Source organism: Impatiens glandulifera, chromosome 3 (genome assembly GCF_907164915.1).
Source record: "Impatiens glandulifera chromosome 3, dImpGla2.1, whole genome shotgun sequence".
Taxonomy (NCBI): Eukaryota; Viridiplantae; Streptophyta; class Magnoliopsida; order Ericales; family Balsaminaceae; genus Impatiens; species Impatiens glandulifera.
The window spans coordinates 20,284,621-20,305,425 of record NC_061864.1 but is presented as its reverse complement, the minus strand read 5'-3'; the positions used below and the strand labels follow the sequence as shown (position 1 = coordinate 20,305,425).

Below are 20,805 nucleotides of genomic sequence, written 5' to 3'. Positions count from 1 at the left end.
ATAATCTCATTGTTAAAAGGCATTCTAATGACATGACATTTATTTATAGTTTTTATCGATCTCAACACAAATACACTTATATAATAATGACTAAGATATATATAGAACACCCTTTATACCGTTCTTATGACATTTAGTAAGGAAAAGAAAACTATTTCTTACTAAATGAGATAAATACTGTATAAAAGTGCTATACAACGGTGCTGTATATATCATTACTCTATAATAATTGAGATGAATAAAATAAGAGAAATGATTGAAAAGAGAATTTAGAAAAGGGAATGACTTGGCATAATTGAAAAATTAACCAATTTTATCTCTCTTCTCTTTTTCCTCACATTTTATCATTTTTCTAACCAACCATTGATGTAGTGACAACGTAATTCTCTCTCCAATTCCCTCTCTCAAATTCCCTACCCCTATCACTCTTAAAATAAAAACATTATATTATAAAACAAATATATTAACAAATGAAAAATAAAAAAATATGTAAAAAGTCCAAATAAATAACATAAAACATAATATTAAAAAATTAAAGTAACATTTACTAATGTGTGTCCACAAAAGGAAATTTAAGTAAGTGGCAAACATATATCACAAAGCATGCGCAAATGCAAATTGCAAAGCATCTAAAATAAAATATTTTAATCCCTATATTTTCATTTAAGTTTAAAAATGCCTCTAAACTTGTACTCTTTGAATTTTACAAATTAATATCTAAAATTACAAAATATCACATTTTCCCTTGATACTCTATACTATTAAATTTTGGAATATTAAATGAATCATATTTTAGAATTTTGCAAATATAAGAGATGAAGGTAGTCAAGATGATGATCTTGAACAATCTCATTAGTTGGAACAAATCAAATTGCATTTTAAAAATAAATAAATATATATATGATCGGATCTACATAATAAATAAAATAGAGCTTACAAAGAAAGTCTCAAGAGAGACAACCCTTGTTTAGGACATATAGAAATGCTTATTAACCAATTATAATACTTAACTTTAATTTAAAGTTCCGTAATGTCCAACGTGCCTAAACAGTGGCCAAATAAGACTAAACAGGAACACAAAATTAAAGTATCATTTTATAAAAGGGATCGGCACTTCAAATCCATACTTGATGTCCATTCAAACTTCTAAGATAAGCTTTAATTATTTATTAATTACTTTTTTTTAGGTAGGGTAGTTAGCCGACATGATCAACACCTAATTAGATTAGCCTATTAGGCTTGACATTTAAAACATATAATTAAATACGTAGAGAGAATTGAAACGTACCCGAAATTGAAGGCTAAACACAAGGTGATAGAGAGAGTACAATATCTATTGAAATATATATATATATATATATATATATATATATATATATATTTCAATAGATATTGAGCTTGTTTGAAAATGTATATTCATAATTTTTTTAATATCTCATTTTAATATTGATTTAGATAAAATAATATTCTAAATATAAATTAATTATATATATATTAACAAGTTTAATAACGTGTTTCGTTCAAATTTAGAGTTGTTATTCTTATTATTTGTAACCTAATTATTTATTTTGTTAACTCTTTATGCACTCTTACAATGATCAGGTAAAAAAAACAAATATTTACTTTTAGAAAAGAAAATGGACATTATGAATATGTATCAAATTATGAAGATTTTTTTGTGCTTTTTTTGTGTGTATATAATGTTATATTTAAATGATTAATGTCTCACTTTGATGTTTTCTACATTCAACCAATATTTTCAATTTGAAACAAATTAATATCAATTAAAAATTGATATCAAATAATGTAAAGGAAAGTTGAAGAATGGAAAGATTAATATTGATTTGAATCTAACATTGTTTAACATCTACTATAAATTTTTAGATTTCAAAGCCTCAATTTTCTTAACCGCCTCCATTATATCATACCTTTTATTCATATCGGATTCTGCGCATGCCAACCCTATTTTCAATAGTTTCACCATCTCTTTTTTATCGTCTTTTCCAACCACACCCATATTCTCGTCGAAGATCTCTGAAAAGTCCTCTTGATCCTTGGATTGGACCCACGCAACCAAATCCGATTCAATTCCATTGCCATGTTGTTGAAAGTGGTTGCTTGGGATTTTTCCGGTTAAAATCTCAATAATTAAAATTCCAAGACTCCAAACGTCGGTCTTTTTAGAGACACGATGTTGATGCTTGTACTCGGGGGACTTGTAGGCTATCATTACTTGTTGTGCATGCTCGACATTGACCATGGTGACTAAGGAATAGTCGGTAAGAAGTGGTTCCATGGTTTCACTTAGAAGAACATTTGAAGATTTGAGATGGCCATGAGGAACAACCAAATTTGGAAACTCGTTGTATAGATGTTGAAGACCATTAGCCACCCCTTTGATGATGTTCAAACGAGTTGGCCAATTTAGACTCGGTTCGTCTAATGATCGGTTACCTAAAACATAACAAAAATTTGAATTATGAGAAGTGAAGTCACATAAAATCACAAAAAAAAAAAGAAAAAGCAAGTGATACATACCATGAAGATAAACAGCCAAACTAACATTGTTAATATAATCCGATACAAGAAGTTTCTCTTCTTTCCTATAATAAAATGCCACGGGTGGAAGTAGGTTTGAATGACTCAATCTCCCAAGCCTAATAATATGTTCTTGAAAATCTTCCCTTCCAACATTATTCATATGTTTAAACTTTTTCACAAACATATTTTTTCCCGAAGGAAGACCAGCCTTAAATGATGCTCCAAAGTAACCAGTTCCCAATACCTCGGCCGATGACTTGAGCAAATCGGGTAATTCAAACTTCTCATGATCCTCTTTCGCAAACACTAGTTTTCCCAATAAGTTATCGGTCTCGAATCTTTCGAGTATTTGAATACTAGAAGTGTAGTATGGCGTAACAAAATTATCGGGGAAGAAAATTTCGCGTCCTCCTTTGCTTGCACAATAATGTGCATCAAATGCTCGTGTTTGAGTTGTTTTTCTCTTTTTTCGGAGAATAATAAAGACTGCTCCAATGGAAGCTAGGGCTGCAATTAGGGTTATTATGAACAAGATTGTGTTTAGAAGAGGTAGCTTAGAGGATTTGCAACTATTTATTAATGGTGCCCCGCAAAGATCAGGATTGCCTGCATGCATCCATAGTAAACATTAATATGATATAACTTTTAAGTATTAAAAATAAAAATACAATTGTCCAAAATCTCATGGAGACACCAAATACAACTAGGGTGACTGGTAAGTGAATAAAATCGATAATAAATGATCTTATTGATTAATATATATTAAATTTAGAATGAACTAGCATGTATTTCGTGCAATGATATAAAAAACGTGAAAAAAAAAAAATTTTGGTAAAAATGTGATATAATTTTTTATTTTATTTTTAATCGTTTTAAGTTTACCAGCGGATCAACCCACGATCCGACCCAAATATCAATTTATTCTCACATATATCCAAATTAACCATAAACCCTCAACCCGACAATCCGAATATTTTAAAAATTAAACAAAATTATATAGAAAGATTAAATATAGTTTGAAACATCTAATTAAACATTTTTTATCTCATTTTTAACTAAATATAATTTTTTTTTGGAATGAAGTGGAAATTGAATATGAGCTAACTTAGTGAGCTAGTAAAGTATAATTTAATAAAAAAAAAATTTTTTTGAGAATATATATTTGTTTAAAAAATGGATAATCGGAAATAAATCAAAACCCAAATAGCTAATTCATATTCGGATCAATTTAGATTTCGAATTAGTGTATTAAATGTTAGCATAAATCAAATTGTTTATCAACAAACAAAAGTTAACTATAACGAACTCGTAAATATTTAAGAAGTTAACCATCGATACGATAAAACTCACCATAGAAGGAAGTAGCATCAATCTTGCTAAGGCTACGAGGAATAACACCTTCAAGCTTATTACTCGATACATTGAGAAATCTAAATCGTGTATTCATAAACGGCGGAATTTCCCCACAAAATTTATTCCCTTCCAAACTCAATTCCACAAGCCTAGGCAAAGTAATTAATGAAAGAGGAATCAAACCAGTAAATCCATTATTACCCAAATAAAGCTTCTTCAAAGAACGCATCCGTTCAAAAGTAACCGAATCAATCTCGCCGGAAAACTTATTATTAGACAAGTAAATAGTTTTCATCGTCCCCAAACAACCTAAGTTTGGTAATTTTCCTTCAAAATTATTATCCATCAAACTTAAAGATCTCAACGTCGGTATATTCTTTAAAGAATCAACATCAATGGCGCCCGATAACTTCATCCCTTCCAATCTTATTCCGATTACATGCTGGTCTTCATTACAGAGGATTCCGACCCAGTTCGATTTCTTGCCGGTGCACGGCGGCTTGGTGGCGTTCCATGAAAAGAGAACGTCTGTGTGGGTCATGGAATTCTTGAATTTTATTAGAGATATGGCATCTGGTGATGGTGCGTCGGCGCCGGCGACGATGATGACGACGGCGAGATGGGTTAGAATTGTGATTATTATGGGGAGGATTGGGTTGGGTTGAACGACCATTTTTTGAAGGTTGGCACGGCAATCCCTTACGGGATGCTGCCGGCGGAGATTGAAGGTGGCTGATTTTTGTTTTTGGGTGTTGATTTTGATTCATTTTTATGATTTGGGATATAACCGAGAGAGAGAGAAATGCTAAGAATAGACAGAGATGATGACCAACGGCTATGTTAAACTTGTTTGTTTTGGGGATGTGTTTCTCTATTATTTTTTTATAAATTATTTAATTGTACAAAAATAAATTCATAAATTAAGAAAATGAGTTTTTTTTTTCACTCAAATTATTATATTATAATTACCAATCAAATTCAAAAAATTTAAATTTGTTGTTACACATGGGGATAAGAAAATTACAAATATTCCGTATATCAAAAATATCGATTTTTTTTTTTATATACCAAAAAAACAGTAAAGTAGGATAACGAAAAAATGATAAGTAAGATACTGATACCCAGTGATACCCAGAGACGGATCTATGTAGGGTCTCGGGTGGGCTGAAGTCCACTCCGAAAAAAGAAATATATTTTTTTAGGGTTCAAATTTGATTATACCATTTAATTTCTTAAATTTTTTTAATATATTTCAATATTTTTTTATTTAATTATTAAAAAAAATGATAAAAATCTTACATTTATACACTAATTTTATTCAGAAAATTTTGAAACTCACCTCAAATTTTTTTAAGCCCACCCAAACTCTAATTCCTGAGTCTTTCCCTGCCGTTACCAAAATTATTAATACAATAAAAAAAAAAAATAAGATTTTCAAAATATTGATATATACTAAAATACCAAATAATATTTATAATACTTATAAATAATTAAGTTTTAAATTTACTAGAAATGATAAACTTTGATAATAAAATCAAATTGTTATTAACAAAGTATACAAATATTTTTCTTTTTTTAACCTTCTTTTTATTATTATTATTATTTTATTTTATTTTGAGAGATTTGATTTTAATGTAATTATAAAAATTTAATTTTTAAAAATTAAATCAAAATATAATTAAATTTTAATATTATTATTATTATTATTATGTATTAACGTTTTCTTCTTTTGAAATCTCAAATTAGTTCGATTTGTAATTTTTTTGTTTAAGATGTTTACTTTTATTAATAAAAATAAGAGTTTATTGATATGTGAAGAAAGGATAATAATAATAAGATAATGTAGAGCTGATACATTTCAGCTTTGCCACAGAACAGCACCGGTGCCATTCTTCTCTCCAATTGCAAACCGAGATGTTCACGGCAGGGAATCCCGTCGGATCGTCGCCGATCATCTCTCTCCGTCAGGTTTCTAATCTCTTCTGTCTCACTGCGGTTTATACTGATTAGCTCTATACGAAATTCTTCTTTGTTCAACTTCCTACTCCTTCATTCTCTTCCCGTTCTTCCTGTTAATTGCAATATCCGATGATGTTTCACTATAATTTCATATAGGCTGCATTATTCTTATTACCGTATCTTACATTTTCTGCTGTATTATTGCAAATTTGTTTGGTGATCTTTCTTAGGTTTGCTGTTAGCTAGTTAGTTATTTACTCGACTCTCTATTAAAGAGTAGAGTGAATCGGTGGTTGTATACTAATATTCTAGGGTTAGGTATGATAGTACACTTCAGGAACATGATATAGTTAGAAGAATACTGCAGAGGAAATAATGAAAATGAGAATATATAGTTGCAGAAGGAAGAATGAAAGATATAGAGAGAGGTTACAGGCTGTGTAAGGACGTTTAGTGATAAGATTTTGCTTCAAAATGGAAAAATATGTCTGTATTCCTCTGTTTGGTTATTAGATTTGTTCATGGAAATGAGAAGGATCTGACTGGATTTCTAGACAACTTTGAAGATCCATTCGAAACAGAAACACAGGCAATTTGTTTTTTCCTGTATTTCCAGTTATGGCTAGTCATATGTGACTCTCTGAAAGAGTTGCTATTTGGGATTCAAGGAAACCCTAAATTCCTTTTTTACTGTCATTGAAACACTCTCCCGCCGCCTACGAGCAAGCTTTCAAAACTGTAATGAATTAGGGATTCTTTAAAGAAGTGAGAAACTCAACCAAATTATGGCTGGTCATATGTGACTCTCTGAAACAGTTGTTATTTGGGGTTCAAGGAAACCCTAAATTCCTTTTTACTGTCATTGAAACACTCTCCCGCCACCTACACGTAATCTTTCAAAACTGTAATGAACTAGGGATTCTATAAGGAAGTGAGAAACTCAACCGAATTATGGCTAGTCATATGTGACTCTCTGAATCAGTTGTTATTTGGGGTTCAAGAAAACCCTACATTCCTTTTTTACTGTCATTGAAACACTCTCCCGCCTACGAGCAATCTTTCCAAAACCGTAATGAATTAGGGATTCTATAAAGAAGTGAGAAACTCAACCGAATTAAGGAATGAAAGGGTGTTAAGTGTAGACTAACTTTCTATTCAAGATCAAATCATATAATTTCATGTATAAGTCCTATACAAGTCATCAAAACTAAGTTGTATACCTTAAGTATCTATCTCATGACTAATTAATACTTTAAAGGAAAATACTCTGCACATTTGGTCTTTAAAACCTAAACCCTAACTCTTGTGATGAGTCTACTTGTTGATCCGAATTTAAGTACTAGATATGTAAAAATTGATTTGATAACATGTGGAAGTATTATAGATACAGTACTTAAAAGGTTATTTCAGTAATGTAATTTGATTAATTAAATGGGCTAAACTTGTCTTTTGTATGTTCTTACTATATTTCTTAAGTTTACCGAAATAAGTCTGATTTTCTACCTTAACTATTTTAGCTTAATTTCATTTGAATCTACGTAATTTAGATAACAATTATCAAATTAACTAAATAGAAATAACCATGTAATTCTTTTGATTAAGTGATAGACTGTGATTTTTGATGTTATATGCACAGAAGCTTCAGTTTGAACCTTTTATTTTTGCTATCATATTTTGAATTATATAATTTGTTAGGAGCTGGTAAAGTTTCCCCCAAGAAGATTTCAGACCTCCCACAATACAAAATGTAGAGCACATTGTATTACGACGGAAATCACAACTTTATGTGACATTGAGAAAACAAATAATTTCGGTCAGGAATTAGTCAAGAACAGCTGGAACGACCCAGTATCCATAATCCACAACTTGTTACTAGCTGATTTGGATCCATCAACAGCAAAGTTGGCTATCAGCTTTGTGGGGCCTTTGCTATCTGCATTTGGATTTCTATTCGTAGTGAGAATAGTGATGTCATGGTACCCGAAGCTACCTGTCGACAAGTTCCCTTATGTAGTAGCGTTTGCTCCAACTGAGCCGATACTAGTTCCTACAAGGAAACTCATTCCACCTCTTGGGGGAGTCGATGTAACTCCTGTTGTTTGGTTCGGTTTAATCAGTTTCACGAACGAAATATTGTTCGGTCCTCAGGGCTTGCTTGTCCTTTTATCTCAACAGGTTGTTTAGTTGTATTTTTAAAAAATAACATTAAAGAGTTAGAGAAACCTTCTATGTTCTTACAATATTCAAAGTGAAAATGTTTGTACAATTTTTGCTACTTGAAATATCTAAGGCTTATAACATTCAATATATATTTTTTATTTGTTTTAGTTTATTTTTGTCTGGTAACTTATTGACTCTTTTGTGTATTTGTTTCTCTTTTTAAGTATTGTTGAGTCAAGAAATGAAAATAACATGTCATTTTTTATATATATAAAAAAAGTAATTAAAATGACTTGAATAAATATTAGAAAAAAAGTATTATAATGACATTTAAATTGATTATAACATATTTTTGTCAAATTTAGTTAAAAAGCAAAATGGATATGCAATAACATTCCAAATCTTATTTGGAAGGGCAAATCCTACTACAATCACTACTAATATTTTTTTAACCATATTTTGTTTTCATTTTTCTAAATTTGGTTAAATTTCCAATTTTTATGTCTATTTTTTATACTATTCTTATACTGATCACATGATGATGTTTTTAGTTAATAATGCTCTAGGAGCTCTTACAGAATAATTTTTGTGTTTTGTTTAGAAGAATAGTTAACTAAATGTAATAGGGGATTAATAGAGAATAAAAATCACAAGATCAAATTTTACTTAAAATATTTTAAATTAATATGAGAATTATGAATAGGAAAAAAGAAACTCAAAACTTTATATACTTAAACTAAGTCTTGTTTAGTTTAAGTTATTTCAATAACGAAAATAAAAAATTATTACTTCACACAATTTTTTATTATTATATCACTAAATTTATTAATTAAAATATTTTATATTTTAAAATATTTTTATTTATATTATCACTATATATTAATATAATTTAAAAAAATTTAACAAAAATATTACTTTATTAAAATTATCATCAAATATTAATTTTCTAAATATCTTAATCCAAAAGAGCCTGAATGAATCACTTTGCATAATCGAAATTGAGAATAAATTAATATATTTATTGACTTATAATAAAAAAATAATACTTTATGAAAAATAATGTAATGATTATCACAGTCCATCTATATAGGACTCTAAGTGGAAATGTGATGAAATGACAATAAAGATCACCTTATTTGCTATGAGTGCATTAAATGTGTTGGCGACACTTTTTTTTTAGACGAAAATGCCCTCATTGCAAGACTCAACATTCGGTTGCGTCAACCGGCATTCGCGAGATGCAACCGGCAATCGTGAGACGATTTTTTTTTAATAAAAAAAAAAATTTGCGTCTCGCAAATTCCGGTTGACGCAACCGGAGGTTGAGTCTCGCAACGGGAGCATTTTTGTCAAAAAAAAAAAAAAGTGTCACCCACGCATTTAATTTTATGCGCTGACACTTATAACAAATAAGGTGATCTTTAGTGTCGTTTCATTAAATTTCTCGATTTTAAGTCACCAATTTTTTCTTAAATTTTTTAAAATTTTATAGTATAAGTAAGTGATATTATTCTTTAATTTTTTAAAATTTTAATTTTAATACATTATTTTTTTTATTTAATAAATATAATTTTAATAAAAATTAATATTTATTAATATTTTTCTCATTATTTTTAAGCCGACCTAAACTTGAATTTCTTTGTACATTATCCGATATATAATTAATTTTTTTTTAAGAGGTGAATTCCAAATTGCAAGCAAAAGGGCAAAAAAAAAAAATTGTATGAAGCAAGAGAAGAGTACACCACCACCTTAAGAGCTATTGAAGAACTCTGATCAGGCAGGGTAAAGGGTGAGATCGATCAATCAACGCCGTGAAACGAGATTAATCTTCATCTGATCGGGTTAGGTAACCTCAACCTAACGATGGCGATGTCTACTCTCATATGAATCAATCGACTCAATTTTCTGGATCTTACCAATTTTCATTCTTCATTTCTCGATTTGTCTTATTATTACACTTCGCTGCTTCTTCTCGCTTCAAATCTGTTTCCTTTTACATTTGGTAATTATTTAGGTACCTCTCTCTTTCAATATCTATCATGGAGAAAGAACAGAAGGAATGTGCCGAGGTAGAAAATGATCGGGATCCTGTCGAAGGAAACGAACCCAACGAAGAACTGGAGCTGGTTCTCTTTCAAGTGCCCGAATGTTATGTTTATTTGGTACTTACTCCTTCACTATTGTCTAATGACTTCAACCGACTGCATTTTTCTTAACTTTAGTAGATTAATCATGTCAACATTTGTGTCTTTCATTCTATTCAATCTATTTATAGTTTGGGTATAAGTATTAAATATTAAGAGTAGATGTTCTTATTAGAACTTATCAATTCAACTTGGTCTGATTAAATCTATTTGAATGATTGATTTCCTGATCTTTAATCTTGACTAGTGCAGATACCTCCCAGAAAGAGTGCAGCATCATACAGGTTAGGTTTGCTCTATGTTTCTTGGCCTTGCAACTTTGATTTGTAAATTGTAATCATTTCTAGTAAACAACAAGTGCTTACTTAGGTTTGGAATTGCTAGACATGAGATAATTTCTCATTAACAATACTGCATTAAACAATGGTAATTGGTAGATAAACTCAATTTTCATACGAAATAGAGATTAGGAATGCGAAGGACCAGTCATGCGATGACACGTGATTGGTTAATTAGAAGTATTAGATTATTATTATTAGTGTGTTTAGGAAAGTTATGTTATTGTTTTAAATTTATCTTCTTTATTAGTATTTGATTGGGATTAGGTTTTAATTCTATAAATAGGGTCATAGTTCCTTGATGATCTAATGCTTGATTAATATGAAGGAAGTTTATCTGAGTATCGTCTCAAAATCTGGAAGTCTTCGCCTTTTTCGATTGAATTCTACAAACCCAACTTACGGTTTATAACAATTTTTTCTATCAAAGTCGGTTTTCTTAGTTTTGGTATAATAATCTTCCATCATTATCTTGATTCTGCCACAAAAACTGATGTAAATAACTAGAAAAGGAAGAAACAGAGGGAATCTCTAGTTTAAAATTGTTTTTCTAGGCCGATAAGTTATAAATGATACTAAATCCATCCATATCTCTTTCAATGTCAGATCTTGTATTTTTCACTCCCTATAGCTGTTTCCTTTTTCTCTCCAAGATCTTCTGTGATGCGAATATTATATTTATTTTTCTTCAATTGAGAGATACTAGAATAAACTTCGTCTACTCTTGTTATGTTTTGCCTCATTTTTTCCCCTTGTCTGAATCAGAAGCTCTGACATTGCTCTAGCCTAGCTAGAGTTTTTCCAGAGTTGGTGTTCAGAGGGGCCCTGAGGATTTTTCCTGACTTCATCTTCATATTTATTAATATAATAGTTGATTTTGTAATACAATTTTTTTTTGTGCACTGGCCCAAAATCTGTCTACAAGGATTTCAATTAGGCACAGATTCAGACAGTTGACCCACTTTTTTCAACCATAAGCATTTGTGTCCTTTACCTTCACGACCTGCTCTGTGCCATTTGTCATCTCCATTATTTTTTTATGTCAGTAGTAACTTTGGTAAGCTCAATTTGTTTAGACATTCAGCCATTGCCCAGTTTGTTTTCTTCTGATCCTATCTTTTACGGATTGATTTTATCACGTCTCTCTGATTATTTTCTTGTTGTTTTATTATCCTCTCCTTATGTTTTTAGGTTGTATAAATTTGGTTTCATGGTATACTATCTATTACAGATAAAACCAGTTGTATAGTTGGAATCAGAGAACTAGTTGGTCATATTGCTATTAAGGTCCCACTATTTCCTTACCGGAAAGCACTCTATAAAAAATATTATTCCTTGTAAGGTCCCATAATACCCAGTTAAACAAGTACATTGAAACACAAATCCCTAAGTAAGCGAGGTGCGTGAGAAAGGTAGGATCAAATGAGAAGTCCTCCTCTCCCAGTACAACAAGTCCAGCCGAAAAAAGACCAAAAACCAAAATCATCCATCAGTCACCAACATTTTGCAAGTTTCATAATACCCTGCAACAGCTGAAGCTTTTTCTGAAAACATCATGTTTGACATCTTTGTAGGGCTGATGAATGGGATGTTAATAAGTGGACATGGGAAGGGGCACTGAAAGTTTATAGCAAGGGAGAGGAGTGCATTATCAAACTTGAAGATAAAACAACAGGTGACACATTTATTTTCTTTGTTTCATATAGGGAGTAACGTCTTTGTAATTTCTAAGGAAAAAAGCTCACTTTCCTTTGCGAACTTACATCAAGAACTCGTTTTGCTTCCACAACTTCTAAAAATGGTTCAAATTACTTCCCGTCATAATTTTTTGTTAGCAAGAATTGAGATTAAGGATCTGTACAAATTGTGTAGAGATTATGTAAGAATTGATGGCGAGAAATAATTTGTGCCATTTCTAAACGACCCCGTCACAAGTTGATGAAGCAAAACTAGACTTTGATGCAACTTCAGAAAGCAGAATGAACTTATATCCTTATTTTAATGTTATCGATACTAAACTTCTTGTTTGTTAAATAGGTGAATTATATGCTCGAGCCTTCCTGAGAGATGGAGAACCACATCCAGTGGAGGCTGTAATTGATAGTAGCAGGTTGTGTAGTGTCAAAACCCATGGTTAAAGAATTTACTGTTGTTTCAATGTTATTATTGTTTTTTTTAATATTATTGTTTATGATTTGTATAACTGACATCAAATCATTTTTTTTCTGCAGATATTTTGTCCTCCGTATAGAAGAAAACATTGGTAAGCTACAGTTTTGTTATTCGTTCCATCCTCTGTTAACTCTCAAAACAGAAACCAGAGTTAATGTTGCAAACGAGCCTCATCCTTCACAGTTTGTAATGTTGTATGAAGTTATTCGGCGACGTGTCACAGTTTGTTACATTTCAATCAATACAAAACTTTAACTTGAAAACAGAAAAGTTAAAACACAGTGTAAATAATGTTTTTGTTTTTCTATCTTTTTTTTTATGCTAAAGTGAAAGTAACCGTCTTGACTAAATGCAGATGGCCGTCTTCGACATGCTTTTATTGGCATAGGTTTCAGGGAAAGAACACAGGCATATGACTTCCAGGCTGCTCTTCATGACCATATGAAGTACCATCTTAAAACCCCCAATTTTTTTACATTATATTTTCTTCTTCAATCATTGAGATGCCTTAAGACCCTTTTTAAGCATTCTGCTACTGCTAATTTTGATGACATAATAGTTCTCACATTTCTTCAAAATCCATATTAGAATTGCTATTTTAAATACCCTTGTCTTCTCTTTCGGACGTGATACTCACAGTTATAGGCCTCGTTTCTAAACTGAGATAGTAATAAAAAAAGTGTGTCTGGGTGGTGATCACAGGATCTAGGTTATGATCCTAAATGTTTGAGAAACAGATAATTTTTTGTCGATCATACCACAAATAGGGATTATTGTTATGTTCCCCTTGACTGGTAGTAATGAAAGTTTTTCGATTTTTTTTCTAAAAGAATTAGCGATTTGATTTCCTATTGATAGTTTCTTTTGGGTAAATTTGTTATGATAATAAAGGTACCTAGAGAAAAAGAAAACGGCAGAAGACATGGAGCAACATTACCAGAATGAATCATCAGTTGATTACAGTCTGAAAGAGGGGGAGACTATTGTACTTAAGCTAAAGAATGTGAGTAAGCTTCATAATTTCTTTAAATGTCGTAAAGATGTCTGATGTCTAAATATATAATGATATGGTTTAACATGCACAGAAAGGCAGTTCTATTGGGGAAGGTGTAAGTAATCTGACTCTGGAGGAAAAAGTAACGAAAAAAGAAGGGATTCTGTCAATAAAACCACTGCCACTTCCTCCTGCACCACCTTCTCGGTCCACTCCGATGACAACAACTCCATTAGGCTCTCCTTCAAGCTCTAAGGAAGCTGATGATGATGACTGGAATAAGGCAAATGATGATGAAGTAGTACCTTCCATTGAAAACAAAAGTCTACCTGATGAGGATTTCGGGGATTTTCAGGTAGCAACTTAATCTGCTTATGGAATTTAATTACTGACTTTTTTTTCTTCTATATTTGGTGATGTATCAAAGTTTGAGAATTATTGTAAAAGTTGATGTTCTTTTATAAAGGAAAGTATAATTATACATCTTTTGGGGAAATCTCTTATGCCTTTTCACCTAAGATTTATCCACATTGAACTTTTAATGTCAACCATGTATTCTGTTTTGGGATTATGAAGCTACTATCAAGGCTTTGTATTTTGAAGTGTTTGTAGTATCTTAGGCTTAACTTAGCGCCAAACCATGGACCCTAGGTGCGCTGAAGCTGGCCTGGATAGTCTAGTCGTGGACAAAAAGTTAGCCATGGTTGTATGTATGTTTTTCATCTTAGAAACGTCGTTTATGTTATTGGTACTCGAAAGGGTTTTGAATCTAAATATATATCTGATCATGATTCATACCTTTATATAATAATCTTGGTGTATTGGTTATGAAAATTTTGGTTATTAGTTAAAACAATTTAAAAGCTATTAATATTTAGTGAAAACTTAATTCCTTTTAAATAAGGATATTTTGATATTTTAGTTAAAAATTAATTAATAAATAAATATATATATATATTTTATTATTTAGTTAGTCCATATACAAAGTTTTAAGATGTTTACAACTATTGCATGTATTTTTATGGAGATAATGTAATCATGAATAGACATATTTCTAGTTTGTAAATATTTTTTAAGTCAAGTTTATGGATAAATTTAATATTTAACCCTATGTTTTACTAGTTTGACACTTTAAAAAAACTGTAAGATTATGGTAAAATAAAAAAATTGACATAATTATATTACAACCATATTTCAATTAAAAAATACCTAGAGAGTTTATGTGTTTAGCAACTAAATTAATTTAAACTGTTTCAAAAGTTTATAAAATATATATTAACCTTCCAATTTTTTTTTTGATAATTGATATGAATTTGGTTATTTAAATAAAAAGATATTTGAAAAGGGGTCTGATAGATAGAAAATGCTCATCCCCTTCAAGTCTCTTAAGAATCTAACCTTCATATCAATTATTTTGAATTGAATAACTTGGCTCATTAGGAATAAATTTCTAAAAAATGGTACACAATAATTATGATATATTATCCTAAGTTTATATTAAGAAAAACAAATGGGGATGTAGCTCAAATGGTAGAGCGCTCGCTTTGCATGCGAGAGGCACGGGGTTCGATCCCCCGCATCTCCAATTTTTATTTATTTTTATTAGTATCATTATTGTTTTGAATTATTCATTCATTTTCTATCATATAATTTATTCATTCATTTTCTATCACATAATTTATTTTTATTTTCTTTTTGTAATTACATATTGCATCCAAATTCATGAGTTATCTTAGATTCATGAACAATGTATGAATAATTCTAAATAATGCTTCATCTATAATTGCACATAACTTTCACTATTTCAATTCAGAATGAAATTTTGTTCTTAAATTCAAATTAGTAATGGTCTAATAGAACTTGAACTTAAGTTGTTTTCACCATTTGGACCACAAACTTGCACTTTTTTTTATATATATGATGGGGTTTTCTACCCACACAACTAAGCATCTAGCTATCTCTACTTGAAGGTATGGGTATATATATTGAAGGAAAATTGCTAGATATGGGAACTAAAATACTCAATTTATATTTTTGAAAATGGTTATCAAAATTCTTGAGTAATTTAAAAAAATTATTGAGTTTCTTTGGATCATCATAGAGTACTTCCATATCCACTTAGAGAAAAATCTTTTCATAATGAAAGACCCTCAAATCATAATATGTTGATATATGGCGTATACCCTGGTGAAAGACCAAACATATTCCAAATTTTACGATCCGACTGATAGAAATATACTGACTATTAGAGATATTCGTGTTACTTCGTCTGCACATGTTTTTCTAGAACGTTGAGTTTCGCTTCTCATTCAGAGTGCGATTAATCTCCGTGGGTTAAGTACATAGCCCGTAAACACACTTAACTATTTAACCAAACGCATAACTTGTCGCTCGAATCCAGAACCTCAGGAAGGCTGTAAATATTCACCTTTTGTTGCCGCTAGAAGAGGGAATGTCTGCACAAGTTTATACACGAATAATGAGTTTTACCGAGTACTTAGTAAATTATAAACAATTTCAAATCTTCGTTTACGAGAAGGATGATAAACTCTTAAAAATGATAAGCATAGTTTGTACATTGTCGATCACATGAGAAAGTAAATTAAATAAAAAAAGTGATAAAATATAAATATAAGAAAAAAATAGAATACATACTCATTGCCTAATAGATTATCGAACTCGTATGTACTCGAGAAGAACAATTAACTTTTTGACCGATTTCACCGACTTTCCAGAACGAATTAAAAACATAATAGTATTGTGAATGAAACACATCGGATAACTACGATTATTAAGGATTCGATAATTTATCTCCATAATCTAACATAAAATAATCGGGAGGATAACTAAAATATGTAGATTTGTCATGTAAGCTGCATCAATTTAAATTCCAATCATCTATTCAAAAACTTGAATATCACCTACTAAATCTTAATACTATACAAAATTTCTAAAACTAGATCTCTATCAACAATTCAAAAGTAAGTGAATCGCTAATTCCACGTTCTCATGACACTACACTAACACTAACGACTTTTTCATGATAATATTCATAAAAATTTCATCGTGAATAACGCTCTACCAAAAAAATTGAAATTTGTACCACTTCCTTCTTATTTTCAGCGCGCCACGACAAGAACTGACGACAGTACTCCAACTTCACACTCTCATCTTTTCATTTCTTCAACCAATTCATCATTACAATGCTTGAAAATGCTTGAAGTGGTTGGCTGACGAGCATTTCTGTAGTTCATTTGAGAGATTCATCGTTTATATCTACAGTAAAACTTTGCAAAAGAGTGAAATGGAATCATCGGACGAAATCTACAGGAGGAATGAAAGAATAGGGCTAGTGGTGATAGTCGTACTCGCTTCCCTCTCCGTCGCAACGCTTTTCGTCGCCCTAAGCTATTACTGCTATATAAACAACAAGGTTTCCAAGCGACTCAAACACCGTAAAGGTTCGTTTTCTCTAGATGCCTCCGCCCTTTCAATTTTGATAATAATAATAATAATAATGTATGAACAATGAAACTAAAACCCTTATGCCTTTAGGGTTTTATGAATTTTGTACCATTTTCGTTAGGGTGAGTAGAAAATTAGAAATCTGGAACAGGAAGTTGTGATAATGGCTCATGTTAGTGACATAAGAACCCTAGTGAACAAGCTTTGGTTATGTTTTTTGTGTGAAGGTGAGGGACATGCAGGAGGACAAACAAATGAGGTTTCTGATAATGTTGAAGTTGCTATGGAGAAAGGGATTCAGATCTTCACTTTTAAGCAACTACATTCTGCCACCGGAGGTCTTAGCAAGTCCAATGTTATTGGACATGGTGCATTTGGATCAGTTTATCGTGGAGTGATCCATGACGGTAGGAGGGTAGCTGTTAAATTGATGGATCGAGCAGGAAAACAAGGAGAGCAGGAATTCAAAGCTGAGGTGAGGTTTCTTGTTTTTCTTTTTCTTTTTCATCTACGTTTGGTTCGGTTTGGCTTATGCATATTATATTTCATCTGTGTCTTAGGTGGAACTGCTTAGTAGATTGCGATCTCCTTACTTGTTGACATTAATTGGGTATTGTTCAGACAGCCACCACAGGTTGTTAGTTTATGAGTTCATGGCAAATGGTGGCCTTCAGGAACATTTGTATCCCATCAATGGTAAGTTACCTCATACTACTTTGATAAGTTCATGACAAGTAGTGGCTATTATTTGGTTTTTCCTTTCTACTTGTTTTCAATTGTTATGCTATGCCGTATATTTTGAGAAGCATGAAGTGGATATTGTGCAAAATTTAAAGCATTCAAAGATTTATGTAGACAAAGAAAGAAATAGGACCATTATGTGTTATCTTAGATGTTGTCTGAGCCAAAAAAAGAAGAAAAAGAAATGAGATCTTCTCACTGAATATTGTTGTTCTTCCTTTTGTCATAGATTTCTGAGTTCTGCTGACAAATGTGTTCCTTGTACTGTTTTATCTATGTAAACCCACTTCAGAGTAAGATTTTTTCATACATTTCTTCACGGTTCTTTTGCTTTGTAGCAATCTGTCTTTGTCCAATTTGATTCCAGATATGCTTTCAGAATCTGATCATCTCATATTTCCAAGCTATAAATATTTAAAACTGAAAGTGATTTATTTTCTTTATGTATAAGATTGTTTTATAGATCATGATGAGTATAGCGTGATTTTTAGTTTCATTTGGTTTGAAAGTTATTTCTTGATCATTTTCCACATTATTGTGTGATTTTTGCTTCATATGGTATTAAAGTTGGAAGATGATCCTGATTATTTTGTAGATCATATTTTGGCAAACATAAACAATTGTAGTTTTCTCCGGATATGTTGAATATGAAATAGTTTTCTTCTTCTTCATCTCAAGTTCTTCACTAAGCCTTAGATTTCTTTAATCTAGGTCTGTTACATAAACCTGCAGGATCGAACACTACTTCAAAGTTGGAATGGGAAGTTAGGCTGAGAATTGCACTTGAAGCTGCAAAAGGTTTGGAGTATCTTCATGAACATGTTAGCCCTCCAGTGATTCACAGAGATTTCAAGAGCAGCAACATCCTTTTAGACAAAAACTTTCATGCTAAAGTTTCCGATTTCGGCCTTGCCAAGATTGGATCCGATAAAGCCGGTGGACACGTTTCTACCCGTGTTTTGGGTACACAGGGCTATGTCGCTCCTGAGTAAGAACTCACAATCAACAACAACAACATCTAATAGTTTCTAAATTGAACTGATTATGTGCAGATATGCTTTAACTGGACACCTTACAACCAAATCAGATGTGTATAGTTATGGGGTTGTCCTTCTGGAATTGTTAACTGGCAGGGTTCCAGTGGATATGAAGAGACCACCCGGAGAAGGCGTGCTTGTATCTTGGGTGAGTATCTCTTGGAAACACTTTTTGGGTTTGGATATGGGTCTTAGTCTGAGTTTTATATGAGAAATCGTAAATGAATTTCATTGAAAACACTTTTTTTTTGTCAAGTATCTCAAACGGATGTTGGTTTTGATGAGATAACTTATTGATGGTTTCTCATCCAAACCCAGATCCAGACACAAAATGCATTTCCAAATGGGGGGGTATATATATATATATATTTGAAGTTTGATAGACAAGGATAGTCTTAGTCTTGTAAATATTATGTGAAGGAGAAAAAATAGTTGATTGATATTAAAATAAAAAATGATTGGTGGCAAAGGCCTTGCCGAAGCTGACTGACAGGGAAAAGGTGGTGGAAATAATAGATCCGGCTATGGAGGGCCAATATTCAATGAAGGAAGTGGTTCAGGTTGCAGCCATTGCTTCAATGTGCATACAACCAGAGGCGGATTACAGGCCTATAATGGCTGATGTGGTGCAGTCGTTGGTTCCACTTGTGAAATTCAACAGGAATTTAGCCAGAGGAGGAGGAGGAGGTGGGCTCCCTCCAACCTCTCCCCCAAGCCAGCCGACTGTCTAGCTAGGTTGGTTTCCTTCCTCGGTGCAAATTATGTAAGCCAATTCGACACGTATGCTATTAACTGTTTATGTTGTGTTTGTCAAAAACATGTTTTTTTTTGTGTGTACTAGTATGTCTTTTGTCCAGAACTAGAGGAGGATTATGCTACCTTTTAATGGGGATATATATATATTAGGTGTGTTTTTGTATGGCAATTGAAATTTGTTTAGTAACATGATAGTGTTTTGACTTAGGAGCTTGTTTTTGCTTACTCATTCGACCCAACATGTTTTTCTTTTAATTCAACTAAATTCATATTTCATTCTTATTAGAATAAGAAATGTACACATGACCAATTGCTTCTCAAGAATTGTGGTCACATTAGACATTCTTTTAAATATGGCAAAACATTTTACTATGACCGAGATCATGCATGTTGAGTAATATATGGTAAATGTTGTGTTAAGAGCCATTAAACTTGATCCCATTGAATTTTATGAGAATCAGTAAAATCATTATTCATTTATTTCATATATATATATATATATATATATAAACTATCACAACATCTGCCAGTTGAAACAATACAGACTATAACATTTAAAGGAGGGTTTTAACATCATAAATGAAGATCCGAATGAATTCGACAACAGATGAAGATATCATACTTAATAGATAAACGCATTCTACCTTGAATCAGTTCCAGCAAAATGCAGATTTACTTCAACAAACAAACAGACAATCTAAATAATCAATTACCTCCGGCAGCGAGTGATGGCGGAGCAGCCTCTGGTATAAGGATGTACAGGTCCACGAGCTCTGTAACAGCAAAATGCAGATTTCGTCGCTCGTTTGCTCGCCGCCTGCACTGTGGATTCCGTCGCTCGCCTCAGTCGCTCGTTCGCTTGCCTCAGTCGCCCAGTCGAGGTCGCCCAGGTCGTCGTCAACCGCTTGCACTGTGAATTCGTCTTCAAATCCCGATTTGGGAGAAGGGGTTCGACTGGCTTCGACGGGAGATCTCTTTGGTTTGTTTGGTTTTAAATCCCGATCGTTTGCACTGTGGTTATGTTAGATTAGATTTAGGTTAAGTTAAGTTTTAATTTAATTTGTTTTTAATTTAAAAAAAAGTAAGGGTAAAATGGTCATTATTTAATAGTCAAAAGACTTTTGACTAACAATTTTGGACGG

At 31.8% G+C, this 20,805-nt stretch overlaps 4 protein-coding genes and 1 non-coding gene across 7 annotated transcripts; 4 read left to right on the top strand and 1 right to left on the bottom strand.

The window, feature by feature from the left end:
- Positions 1–1,870: 1,870 nt before the first annotated feature.
- LOC124929962 (pollen receptor-like kinase 2) lies at positions 1,871–4,567 on the bottom strand. The gene is made up of 3 exons (XM_047470338.1): positions 3,892–4,567; positions 2,539–3,147; positions 1,871–2,454 (listed from the first exon to the last, which is right to left on the bottom strand). The coding sequence occupies exons 1-3, from the start codon at positions 4,565–4,567 to the stop codon at positions 1,871–1,873; spliced, it is 1,869 nt and encodes a 622-aa protein (XP_047326294.1).
- A 1,171-nt stretch (positions 4,568–5,738) lies between these two features.
- On the top strand, positions 5,739–8,185 carry LOC124931309 (protein COFACTOR ASSEMBLY OF COMPLEX C SUBUNIT B CCB3, chloroplastic). The gene is made up of 2 exons (XM_047471744.1): positions 5,739–5,862; positions 7,549–8,185. Exons 1-2 carry the CDS (start codon positions 5,809–5,811, stop codon positions 8,035–8,037), a joined length of 543 nt encoding a protein of 180 aa, XP_047327700.1. The 5' UTR covers positions 5,739–5,808; the 3' UTR covers positions 8,038–8,185.
- Positions 8,186–9,716: 1,531 nt separating this feature from the next.
- Positions 9,717–14,155, top strand: LOC124932490 (uncharacterized protein At1g03900). 2 transcript variants are annotated; one of them, XM_047473128.1, is made up of 9 exons: positions 9,717–9,862; positions 10,031–10,178; positions 10,413–10,444; positions 12,073–12,173; positions 12,536–12,608; positions 12,730–12,761; positions 13,026–13,116; positions 13,562–13,673; positions 13,756–14,155. In XM_047473128.1, exons 2-9 carry the CDS (start codon positions 10,056–10,058, stop codon positions 14,029–14,031), a joined length of 840 nt encoding a protein of 279 aa, XP_047329084.1. In that variant the 5' UTR covers positions 9,717–9,862; positions 10,031–10,055; the 3' UTR covers positions 14,032–14,155. The 2 variants fall into 2 exon arrangements, with proteins under 2 accessions (XP_047329084.1, XP_047329085.1); XM_047473129.1 differs by having other exon boundaries at positions 9,737–9,857.
- A 1,021-nt stretch (positions 14,156–15,176) lies between these two features.
- Positions 15,177–15,249, top strand: TRNAA-UGC. The gene has a single exon. It is a non-coding gene; the product is annotated as a tRNA-Ala (tRNA).
- Positions 15,250–16,840: 1,591 nt separating this feature from the next.
- On the top strand, positions 16,841–19,823 carry LOC124928669 (probable serine/threonine-protein kinase PBL7). Of its 2 annotated transcripts, none has more exons than XM_047468917.1 (6): positions 16,841–17,125; positions 17,357–17,604; positions 17,690–17,825; positions 18,582–18,858; positions 18,923–19,055; positions 19,378–19,823. In XM_047468917.1, exons 1-6 carry the CDS (start codon positions 16,969–16,971, stop codon positions 19,636–19,638), a joined length of 1,212 nt encoding a protein of 403 aa, XP_047324873.1. In that variant the 5' UTR covers positions 16,841–16,968; the 3' UTR covers positions 19,639–19,823. The 2 variants fall into 2 exon arrangements, with proteins under 2 accessions (XP_047324873.1, XP_047324874.1); XM_047468918.1 differs by having other exon boundaries at positions 16,844–17,125; positions 18,603–18,858.
- Positions 19,824–20,805: the final 982 nt, after the last annotated feature.

Coding starts and splice junctions, on each gene's coding strand:
- LOC124928669 (XM_047468917.1), top strand. CDS start 16,969: ATGGAATCATCGGACGAAATCTACAGGAGGAATGAAAGAATAGGGCTA. Junction 17,126..17,356: donor GCGACTCAAACACCGTAAAG/GTTCGTTTTCTC, acceptor TTTTGTGTGAAG/GTGAGGGACATGCAGGAGGA. Junction 19,056..19,377: donor AAGGCGTGCTTGTATCTTGG/GTGAGTATCTCT, acceptor TTGGTGGCAAAG/GCCTTGCCGAAGCTGACTGA.
- LOC124929962 (XM_047470338.1), bottom strand. CDS start 4,567: ATGGTCGTTCAACCCAACCCAATCCTCCCCATAATAATCACAATTCTA. Junction 3,148..3,891: donor TGATGCTACTTCCTTCTATG/GTGAGTTTTATC, acceptor GGATGCATGCAG/GCAATCCTGATCTTTGCGGG. Junction 2,455..2,538: donor TTTGGCTGTTTATCTTCATG/GTATGTATCACT, acceptor GTTATGTTTTAG/GTAACCGATCATTAGACGAA.
- LOC124932490 (XM_047473128.1), top strand. CDS start 10,056: ATGGAGAAAGAACAGAAGGAATGTGCCGAGGTAGAAAATGATCGGGAT. Junction 10,445..12,072: donor AAGAGTGCAGCATCATACAG/GTTAGGTTTGCT, acceptor ACATCTTTGTAG/GGCTGATGAATGGGATGTTA. Junction 13,674..13,755: donor TTGTACTTAAGCTAAAGAAT/GTGAGTAAGCTT, acceptor TAACATGCACAG/AAAGGCAGTTCTATTGGGGA.
- LOC124931309 (XM_047471744.1), top strand. CDS start 5,809: ATGTTCACGGCAGGGAATCCCGTCGGATCGTCGCCGATCATCTCTCTC. Junction 5,863..7,548: donor CGATCATCTCTCTCCGTCAG/GTTTCTAATCTC, acceptor ATAATTTGTTAG/GAGCTGGTAAAGTTTCCCCC.